The 11,604-nt window shown below is 38.8% G+C and overlaps 1 protein-coding gene and 1 long non-coding RNA gene across 3 annotated transcripts; one reads left to right on the plus strand and one right to left on the minus strand.

The window, feature by feature from the left end:
- Positions 1–259: 259 nt before the first annotated feature.
- Positions 260–7,645, minus strand: fastkd5 (FAST kinase domains 5). Of its 2 annotated transcripts, none has more exons than XM_004557825.4 (2): positions 7,468–7,645; positions 260–3,145 (listed from the first exon to the last, which is right to left on the minus strand). In XM_004557825.4, the coding sequence occupies exon 2, from the start codon at positions 3,131–3,133 to the stop codon at positions 713–715; it is 2,421 nt and encodes an 806-aa protein (XP_004557882.2). In that variant the 5' UTR covers positions 3,134–3,145; positions 7,468–7,645; the 3' UTR covers positions 260–712. The 2 variants fall into 2 exon arrangements, with proteins under 2 accessions (XP_004557882.2, XP_004557881.2); XM_004557824.3 differs by lacking the exon at positions 7,468–7,645 and adding an exon at positions 3,642–3,783.
- LOC111500698 (uncharacterized) lies at positions 6,876–10,559 on the plus strand. The gene is made up of 2 exons (XR_002721213.3): positions 6,876–7,058; positions 9,144–10,559. It is a non-coding gene; the product is annotated as an uncharacterized LOC111500698 (long non-coding RNA).
- Positions 10,560–11,604: the final 1,045 nt, after the last annotated feature.

Consider the following 11,604-nt stretch of genomic DNA (forward strand, 5'->3'; position numbering starts at 1 on the left):
CATGTGAACAGATGTGTTGAAATGACAATAAAAACCCTTGAATCCTTGAACACTTTTTAATTCACTGTCACAATGGTCTTGAATAAACAAGCTGCTTGCATGAGCAGAACAGCTTTGCTAAGGAAATGTAAGAAGACCCAGATCCATGTTTGAATTTGAAAAAACATGTTAGACATAAAATGCTGTTATTTTTGGTTTCATTTGCTAAAAGGTTGTGGCATCCCATTTTAATCCTGTCTTTATTAAGTTATATAACAAGTTTTGGCTTTCCAGGTGTCGTAATACAGATTCCTAAACAAGCATTGCCTTTAATTCTGTATTCACAGTGACATATTTAATGTGCAAACTGGGCAGGTTCATACTTGAGACAGAAGAACTGACCTCTGAAAAGACTATCATCATTGATTTGAATCAGGAAAAGCTTAACATTTAAGTAAACACACAAGAACATACAAATGTTAAATGTATTTTATACTACAGCCAGGCATTGAAAAGCTGATGCTTTAGTTTTCATGTCAAGTTTTTACAGTCTTGAAATGTAAATGTAAAAATATATTTTTACAAAAATCTCAACAAAAAAACATCTTTTATTCTGCAATGTGCAGATATTTTGCACACTGTAAAGATTTTCCAGAAGCCTGATGGTTATATAGTTTGCAACGGACTCCACATTTTCTCCACTTCACTGTGTCTCTTACAGGTCTGAGAATCATTATAGATTGTCGTAGAGTTTGCAGTGCAGATATGCCAGCTTCTCGGCTCTGCTTTTCCTCAGCAATGGAAACCACTCTTGATAACTAAGCTCTACAACCCTATAGCCTGCTATCTTTAACTGCCTTCTCTTCATGGCATGAAGTCCCAGGAGCTGCTGTGACTGGGAGCAGAAGTGGTTCCTGTTCGAGACCTGTACGGCAATTTTGACTATCTCATTGGAGTCCTTGCGAGAAGACCCAAGGTGACTGGGTTTGGTCAGAGTTTCTATAATATCAGTGGTCAAGTCTAGCACTGTGTCAAAGAGTCTCCCACTTTCATCGGGCCGTAATCTTTGAAGAGATGTAGTCTTCACTTTAGGTGATTGAGCCAAAGGCGCTTTTGTGTTGTTGTTTTTATTTATCAACTGTGCTAAAAGTTCATCAGTTATTGTAACTCCTACATTTAATTTCCCCCAACCCTGATTAGAAGGAAATGTGGATGGGCTTTGTTCTAGAGATGCTTGGTTCACAGGTACAGGCTGCCCAGTGGAGTTGAGGTGCACTTCCAGGTCAATGGAGCGAGTATGGGGAAGGATCATTCTTTTACATACAAACTCCTCTCCACCAAGCAGATCTTTCAGAGCAGATTCTGCCTCCTGAACCTCAGGTTTCTGGCACACATCTGACTGAGCAAACGTCCACAGCATTTCTGTAACCTCATCTCGAAGTTCATTGCTCAGTCGAGGGCCAGTCCACTGAGGCAACTCCAAAGCTACAACTCCATCTAAAGTGAACAAATCCTTCTTCAGCTCAAGCTGTGTGCATTTCAGTGCTAAGTTGATAAAATCAGGGCTCAAGGCTAATGCAATTAGGTCCTCTGGGAACTGTGAGACAAAGGCCAAGCCTAAAAGACCAGTGAGCAGATGCTCTGGGTATCGTTGAAATTCAGCTTTCCTTTGCCTCAGGGATTCTGTAAGACTTGGATAGAAGCTTGGACTCCGTGATGGGAGAAACCCTAATGTGCCATAAGCCCACAAGAGTTTGCATGAGTCTTTACTTCTGCAGTGTGGCACTAGCAAGGGTACTCTGTCAGCGACAGCAGTAAGGATACTGTCATTACTGTAATGAAGAGCAGAACAGGTCAGTGCCACGTGCATTAGCCCCTTGACACCCATTCTGTGGGCACGCTTAGGAACTTCCTCTGCCATGGCCTCCAGCCATGCCCTGTGATATAAATAACTGAAACGCAAGTACTTCAACACATTCACCATGGCAAAGTCGCTCATCTCCTTCACAAAAGAGAGTGCCTTATCGACAATGCGAGTCACTGCACTCTCAGATATTGAAGTTTGGGATTTAAAGAGTCCTAAGCATATAACACCAACCTCCTCAGGTCGCAATTGTAGCAAATGATGCATGAGAAGCTGCTCCAGAGGACGGATCAAGTCTTTTGGACACTGCCTACCCTCTCCCAATATATACAACAGTTGGACCAGCTCGGGCACGCCCAATTGTCCCAGATGCAGACGAACAGAGTCATAGAGGTGCAGTAGGAACTGAGGTGCCTGCTTCCCTATACAGCGCCACAAATCAGCAGCTAAAATCAACTGATGCAAAGTCATCTGACTGGACCGGCGACTCAGCTCAGTCTCGTACAGTTCGAGTACAGTGTGGGCAGAGGGCATGCCCAGCCACACAAACGACTGCAGCACCTCCAGCAGCTGAAGTTGAGTAAAGTAGCGAAGGTGTTCCACGGAATATCGGAGGAGCATGATGAAGCGCTGGTCACTCCTCACTAACGGCATCTTGTCTGGGTGCAATCGACTGAGCTCCATAAGAAACTGAGACACATCAGATGCTTTCATGCTGCCCTTTAAAACAGCCACTTTTTGGAGCAGCTGCATTGCCTCCTCCCATTTGAGTGGGTGAGGTCTTTGGTTAAGGTCTAGGCTCATTGAGGCATACTCTGGTCTGCATTTGTGGAAGGCACGCGTCTCTACTTTAACATCTGGTAGTACAGGCTTTCTCTGGTAAGAGGACGCTGAGGGGATCTCCGGTTCAGAGCTTTTATTGAAAGCCAAGTCCAGAAGAGTGTTCTTTGAGCTGGAGAGGTGTCGTGAGCAACTCACACTGTAGCGATTGCTCCGTTGCCAGAAAGAAGGTGCGAGAGTGGGTAGACACTGCTCATCTTCATCGTTGTCTGTTTGGCTATGGGAGGCTGCAGAGTTCAATGCAGAGTGATGATATGAAGAAGGGCTGTAACGGAGCCTGTAACCTTCTAAACATACTTCATTGTGCTGCGACAAGATTCTCTTTTCCTCCAGATCATCAGCTTCATCCTCTGGTTTGATATACGCATGCTGAGCCCTGGCAAAGCCTTTTCTCAGGCCTGGGAGGTGGCGTAGCCTGGGCATCCAGCGACACACCACACAGGTAGCCATGGGTGTACCACACTAGAAAACATAGCAAAATACAGCAAAACAAAAGTCATGTGCCAAGTCAAGTAATGTGCCAAGCAAAAACATATCTTACAAATGAATAAATTATACATTGTTTGTATTAAAACCACAATTAAAAAGATACAGATTCATACAGATGAGCTTCCTTGTTAGTTTTTAAAGGTTGAAACTTTAGACACAAACATAAAGCTGCTTGTCAATCGTGACATACACTATTTTTTTGTTATGGTGGCTATAATAATGCACTTTGTAGCTCTTTCCGAGACTGACTACAATACATGATATTTCTCTCTTAAAATTACAGTTTAAACTAAACGATAAACCTAAATTATTTAGAGATTTACATGTTAAAGTAGTCTGTCCATCTGTAAACCAACAGAGGTCGGACACGTTTTAGAATGAGACAGCAGGAAACACGATGCTAATTTAAACTACACTAAACTAAAAGTGCACAAATCTGTATGTATTTTAACCAGATCGTTGAACTGACCTTTTACGATCCAAAAGCAACACGTGCAACGGTGAGAAACCTCAAGAAATCATGGCAGGAACACACAGCATTAGTCTGTTAGAACGACTCTTCTGACAGACCTACGGCAACCCCACCGGAACTCGTGAATTTGATTTTCAAAATAAAATAAACTTTACATTATCAGCTACATTGTTATACGCATACATATTCTAAAACAAATTAATACATCAATTTGAAATATAGAGCACTGTATTAGCACGCCGCATTTTAATTTAATCCTTAGATTTAATAATAATTGCCTGTAAAAGTACCGTGTCTGACTGTATGATATTATTATGGCAGGTTGATCTAACTTCCGTGGAGAGCAGCGTGTGACCTATGGCAGCTGGGTAGGTTCAAAACTACTCATTCAACGAGCCGCAATGAGAACACATCAGCAATAACACAAGTTGTGTTAACTGAAACTAATTAATAATAATCATCACATTTGATTAAAACAAAAAAACACCCTACCTGACCTAAGATGTTCGCATACCATAAAAACCATTCATGTTTAAATCTTATTTTACATCAGTACCCAGTAGTACATAAATAAATGTGATTCTGGAACTAAGAAACAATATAGATATACAACAATTTTTGTGATAATTACTTTTATATTTTATGTTGATTCAATGGTTACAGTACTGTGCAAAGGTCTTGAGCTACCTTGTTTTTTAATTCGTTGCTAGGAAATGGGAAAGAGCTTGAAAGTCAGTATTTGGTAAGACTAACTTTATGCGTCAACATAACTTGGACTATTTTTTTTTCTTATTTGTTAATTACATAACTTTCATGTACTGTTCATCTGCTCTAACATTTTTAAGGCCTGCCACTTCTTCTTTTGTGTTCCAAGCTCTTTGGGAGTCAACTTGTTAGTGCAAAAATACTATTTTATATTTTATGTTTTTATATGGCAGATATTATTTATAGATTTTTTTCATATTTATAATTCAACAAAAAAAATGGGAACACATTCTGTGTTTTTTGACAGGCTTCTAGTAAAGAAGATGCAGAAAAACAATTTAAAAGTTCTTTGCTAAGTTGTCTGTTTTTTGTAGATACAAAACTGCTTCAGCCTTAGAGTTTGGTAACTTTTTTTTTTATGTTGGAACGATTCAGGACGGAACTGAAAATGAATAAAAACATCCAATGTTCAAAGAAAAATTTTAGCATATCTTCAGAAAACCTGGCATTTAATTCATTGGAAGCAAAATATTAAGAAAAAAGGGGTAACTCTTTTTCGTATTTGTTGTGTGAGAAGCTGAGCTATCAAACTAGGTTATACTGTAAAACATGTTTTATTTTTAAAATCTATCAATTTTTTTCTTTTCTTTTTCCCTTTCTGTTCATTTAGGTATGACCCACGTTAATTATTATTGCCCTGTTTAGATGTTCCATATTTTATTCAAGTGTGTTTATTCTAATATTTCTACACATAATAATTTCTTAATTCCAAAATGTACTGCCCAAGTCTAAAACAAGTTGTATATCAGAAGATATGTAAGGGCCCAGACACTTGCTGCCATTTGAAGTCTTTAAGTTTTTTCACTCTATAGATCCTGTCTTGCTCCTCCTTACTGTTGTTTCAAATTTTTATTCTTTTATTAATAAATTTGTTAATTTATTTTAAAACAGCAAACAATTCATGTTCAGTTAACTTGAATTGTTTGCGTTTTACAGATAATGAAAATGACCAATCTAATCAATTTGATTTAAAAAAAACAAAAACATAAAAGTTGGTTGAATAGAAAAATATCTGGTTTTGATGTTTTTCTTTCTCTTAAATGCAACACAACTTGTTTCTGTGAAAGATTCATTCCTAACACTAAAACTGTCTAAGATTCAGTTTAATTATAAAATTGTGGTGAGTAAATTCTAAGTGTTTTAGTTTAGTTTTATCACACTTAGGCAAGCTCACTGTCACATTTTTACCACATGAGATTCTACATATTCTCTTCAAACACCTCGATTTTAAACAACAGTTGTTGCTGTTGTTAGTTTTTGAAGATTTCCACTATATGCTGCATCCATTCTATGCCTGCAAAAAAACACTGTTAGCAAAATAAAAGATTGATTTGTAATGTTGCCACCCCATGTTTTTGTTTGCTTGTTTGTTTTTTGAATCCTCAAAGTGAATTTTAGGAAATGTTAAATATGTCACAGAAATAACAGTTGAAGTGAGACTTCTTTGAAATAGTTATTGTATCTATTTTATTTGTTGTTGTTTTTTTCATTAAAGTGCAACATCATAATCGTTCATATGTTTTCAATGCAATGCTTTCTGTCACTGAAATTAACATTTGCATTTCTCTTCTGTTTGAGCAGAAAAGGCAACTTCAAAATCTGTGCCTCCATTGTGTGACTTCACACATGAATGAATCCAGGGGTTAGAGGTGAACTACACTGACCTATGTGCAAGACAATTCTCTCATTTCTGCTGGGAACACTTCTTATGTCCTTTCAGCAAAAGACACTGAGCCATGTAGGTGGCCTTTGGATTCCCTTTGTAAAACTTGTTGCTGACATTAGTGAATATTTTTATGTTACTAAATGTTACAGTTCAATTGTATACAGAAGCATGGTGGTATAGTCTTTCATTAAACTAAAGATAAAAATCTATTATAATATTTTTTTAATTTATCTAATATTGTAAATAATGGCAAATAAAAAACAAAACAAAAAAAAACTAAAACATAGAAAGTCGAAAAATTGTATCATCATTATTATTCGTTTAATTTCTAAGGTTCTGTTTTGGTTACACTGCGTCAAATTCTGGTCAGCTACAAATCTGAAAAGCCATCCCAGAAAATTCCCCAAATAATACGTTTTATGTAGTAAACAGATTTAGCACACAGACGTATACTATCATCCAGTTTAAACAAATAGAAAACATTTATTTTTCGTTAGATCGAATTATTTTAAGAATGTATTAAATTTCATAAAACATTTTTATTCCACGTGTAAACATCACCAAAATCAACTTAGAGAGCCTTAAGGCGTCCCGTCCAGTGATTATAATGGGAGGCAATTTGATATATTTTCCCCTATTGAAACGGCTTATCTATGTGACCACCTTTGTATGTATAGCTACAATATACGAATTAAGTGAGGAAACTTCAGAGTCCCACTTGGAGAGGAAGTAGAGGATTTATGCTAATGAAGGAGTTGAGGCTCCGCTACGCTGGCTGGGAACCGCCCTTCATTCACCACATGGTTAAAAGGAGAGTCTACTCGCGCCACTTTCGCAATCTTACTACGATTCCCAAAATCCTAGCAAATCATAATAGTAGCACATGGTTGTGCACTTTTTGGAGGGGGTTACACGTCTTAGCCGATGTTTAATCTGTGTTCTTTTTTTTAAATTTTGCAGATGTCCAAGAAACTGGGTAAACGGTAAGTCTGAACAAGTGAGTGAAGATGGTGGATTTTTTTAGTGTCTTATAAGGCGCGTGTTGTTGGCAAGAAACCTGTTGTTAGCCTTTTTTTGGGAGATGCGGTAAACGTCGGGAAAGTGAAATTCGCTGGGTTGACTTCGGTACGTGTGTGCGCTCTAACGTATATGCGAGGAGGGGAGAAGAAAGCGTTTTAATGGTCAAGTTTCCGCATTTTTAAAAACAAATGTTGTAGGAGCGCATGGCAACCTCTCCTCCATGGCAGGAGAATGAGGGAGATTTGAAAAGCATGTGTTGCCGCTGCTGTTGCACCTCTTGTCGGTACCTCGGGGAAGTGGTCCACACTCGTAAAACGATAAAATTAAATAACCGCTACAAATTTTGGCAAAAGCCCCAAGTTGTAGACTCACGTGCCCGCGCTGTCAGCCGTCTGTTTGTAGAATTTTTAAGTTTTCAGTCATTTCGGGTTGCAGTGGTGTACATTTAAAAGTGCCTCCAGAACAAAGCAGCAGCAGCAGCACATGGGGTTCTAGCAGGCCGCGCGCCTTTGCTATCCCGCGAGCTGCCGAGTTAGCGGCTAACGCTAATATGCCAACAAAAACATTGTGATTTTATAATAATAACATAATTGTCACTAGCTGCGCGGGCTCTATTATGTTTATTCAAATGCCGCTGTCGGCGTTTACAAGCACCTGGGAGCACGTGTACTGATCTCTAATTAGCATGTGTGAGTTAGCCATACTGAAACAACTAAGTTGGCTAAGACAAGGGGCAATACAATGCTTAGAAGTGGATGGGGAGTGGAAGCTAATATCCAAACATTACCAGCATACTTCATGAGATTACTAGGGTATTGGATTAAGTGTTGTCTTTAAGGAATACTGATAGGTGAACAAACTTTAATTGGATAATTATCTAAACAACTAAACACACTGTAGCAAGCTGCACGCGTTAGCCTGTTTGGCTAGCGCATGCTTACAGCAGACTGTTTTGATGGAGCCCTCGCGTAACTACTAGCTTGTGTGGTGGATTCTGCGTTTTAAGTTTGGAGCAGTTGCGGTCTCACGCGTGGTCCACAGACTAGTCATTATAAGCGAACGCCTCACGTGCGGCCAGTTTTAGCTGCGTGTGTGTGCACGGACACTGTAACATCGTCGATGTAGTCCCATGTGCTGTTCTTGCAGTGGCTATTAGGGTTTTTTTTTTTTTTTTTTTTTAAACTGTGGACTCCTGGGCGCCATGTTAGCGGGTGGGGGAGGGGTACAGAAATGTGGCTGGAGTACAAGTGTTGGTATCCATGAACAGTCCCGGTTCAGACTCCTGGTTTATCATTTAGCTTTAAGGTGTTCGAGGTTATTGGCGTCTCTGACGCTATCATCTCGATTGCCATGCGGGAAGCTTGGCTGCTTGAGATTAATTGGAACAGAGTTTTGGGTTTGGGGGGGGGTTGTAAACGGACGCATGGTGTATAGCTACTCTTGAATAACAGTTTTTGCAGAATGTCCTGAACGTTATATGAATGCAACGATTGAAAGTGAGTGGGGTGTGCATACAGAGGGGGGAAAGTCTTTCATGGAACCTCAAAATATGTGCAGAGATGGCAAATAATTGTCCAGGATTTGCAAGGACAATTTAAGCACTCAATAAATGTGCATGTATTTGTGTAATTAAATTAATGATTTCTCCAGCAACTTAAAAAAACTTGATGCCTAAAAGGGTTTATAATATCTTGACCACTAAAAATCGTCATGAAGTTTAGCCTTACAAGGACCATTCTAGTTGGGAGGGAAATGGTCTTTTCTGAGTGAGTTCATACTAATCACAGTACTCTTTGCCCGTTCAACTTTGTCAAGACTCTGCAGATGTATGAGATCGTTACTGTATACTGAGTTTGATCTTTTGAATTTTTATTAGAGAAAATTACCTACGTCAAAACTTGTCAAACTGCAGCTAACCTCTAACATTTGGTAAACCACAAACTGATAAATGTTAGGCTTGAGTTGGGTATAAACTTTCTTGTACAATGTCTTTGTGTATCTTTTTTGTTATTCCTACTGTTAATGCTACATCTTATTTATCCCTACAGAACCCCATTCACATCTGTCTCCTGGGCAGTCGTCACTGTGGCTTTAAAGGCACAGTAATGCAGTCTGTGAGGAGAACGTCACACGAGCAGTTTACAGTCACTGTAGTGCCAAAGTGCTTACAGTGCAGGTAGTTTTGTTCAATTCTACTGCAGTGAAGGCACTTTCAGCACTCTTCTGATAATATTAACTGAAGGAAGCTGACTTGTTCATAAACACAGCCTTTATGTTGCAAGTCCTAAGTAGACTGAATCCACATACACTTGTAAATAGACATCTGGCAAGACCTTGTCGTCTTGCTGTGAGGCTCAGCCCCCTGATGTTCTGGAGCAAAGCAGCTGTGTAAGAAGCAAACATGCTAAATGGTTGTTAGATGTTGTATATCCTGTCACTGTGGAAAAGTGCACAGAATTGGAGCAGCTGCTGATTTGTTTTTGTATTTTTATTTGACTTTATGTATGAGGAGAGGAGTCTTAAAAAATTGTTACCTGGCAAAATGTGACTACTACTAGTACTTATGCTAAGGTGCATCTAGTGCAGATAGTGAAGTAGACTAGCACCTACTGCCCTAAGTGCTCCTTCTGGCATAAGGGGCTGGGACTCTCATCTGCCATGTATCTCTGTATGCATACATGTGAGAGTGAGAGTTTGGGTTTTTTGAAGTATATTTGCATGGACACTCTTAATCTTAATTGTGGCTGTCCTCCGTTAGTTTTGCGTAGTTGCGCTGCAAGAAGAAATAAGTTGTGCAAATCTATGCAAAACTGATGGTGGCCTGCGTTTCCATCCAAATCCTCTTTGCGCATCGTCTATGAAAGAACAGTCACAGTCTGGTTTCCAGTGCACCTCTGTCAATAATGTAAAGACAAGGTTTCAGTAGTATTAAAGTGCTTATAGTGCAGGTAGTCTTCTTACTGTTTAAATTCTACTGCAATGTGAGCACTTCAAGTACTCCTAGACTACGTCGTCTTGGGAAAACTGCAGGGGTAGCTTATGCACGTGGGTCTCTGGTTAGTTTTGCTGGTTTGCTTTCAGCTTTTAAATGTACTGCTGTGCAAATCCATGCAAAACTGATCATAGAACTGAAAATAATCTATCAGAAGTGATCCCTTTCTGTGCAGGTTGGGAGAAGTGGCAATGCTCTGTGCTTGTGTGGTATTGCACTTGTCCCGGCCTGTTGAGGACACTGGGAATTGTTCTGCAAGTTCTCCCAGGATACTTTCTTAAAATCTGAATTTGATTATAATCTGTTTTTTTTGTTTTGTTTTCTATGCGCACCTATTCCTAACAAGCTTTTAAATGTAGGTCACTTGAGAGTTGAGGAAATTTCTTGCTTAGAGCACCTTGTCATATATCTAAGGAAATATTTACTGTATGCAATGTAAATACAATAATTTATGAATAAATACTTAAATGACTCCTTTGTTCAAGTTTTTCTTCAAATATGTAATTCATTGTTAGTTTGAAAACTTGCCTTCAAAATGAGTTTTTGCTTCATGGCACGTCTTAACTGCAGGGTGTACCAATTTCAAAGTGATTTAATCCCACAAGGGTCCTCCGGTGATGATCGCTACACACACTGTCAGGAAAAAGGGGTTTCATGTGTTTCACGCAGTTGCCAGTAGGTTGTATAACAGGAGCAGCTGCATTAACTCCAGACATGCTTGCAAAAGCATGGAGCAAGTTTGTCTATATGTACACTTACCATGCATACAGAGGGGTACACACAAAGTAGTTTTAGATGTCTACTTGTTTGGACAAATATGTAAATAGATGTAAAATTGCATTGCCTTACAAACTTCCCAAAACTTGAACTTAATATTTGTCCTTTGCCCACTGATTTGTGGTCGTTATGCAATCTGTTTTATATGAAGTAAAACAATCAAGTCAGCCCTGTAATGACATGCTTATCACGCTTGCGTTCTTGAGATTCTTAAGTTAAAAATAAATTAAAAAAAATTATAATTTTTTTTTTTTATTTATTTTTTTATTTTTTAAACAGTCTTGAGTAATTGCGCGAACATGCCATGCAGCAAAAGTATGTATACTTATAATTGCCAGAAGCTTCCACAAACCCTAAAGTTTCTCAATAAAAAGAAAAAATGCAATTCTGGCAATTACTTCATGGTTCAGGCGTTTAAGGGTTCATGCAAATCCAGAGTACGTAGTTGTATCTACCTTATTAAATGGAAAACTAGGTGAAACCAGTAACCTCTTTAATAAAAATTGGACACTTAAGAGACAAACTTTACAACTTTTAAATAATCTTCCTCGTTTTGCTGAGTCTTAACATGGAAGTGGTGTCTGCTGTCATAGTGTTTTGATATTTGTTGGATTTTTATTATTTGGGGAGTTAAAGTAGAGTTTGCAGTTTTACCATCCTCCAGCAGAGGGAGGTAGCTGTGCATTTAAGTGTTTGCTGGTCAGTGTAAGTGGCCCTGTACTGTACAAATGTAACACATT

Source organism: Maylandia zebra, linkage group LG16 (assembly GCF_041146795.1).
Source record: "Maylandia zebra isolate NMK-2024a linkage group LG16, Mzebra_GT3a, whole genome shotgun sequence".
Lineage (NCBI taxonomy): Eukaryota > Metazoa > Chordata > Actinopteri > Cichliformes > Cichlidae > Maylandia > Maylandia zebra.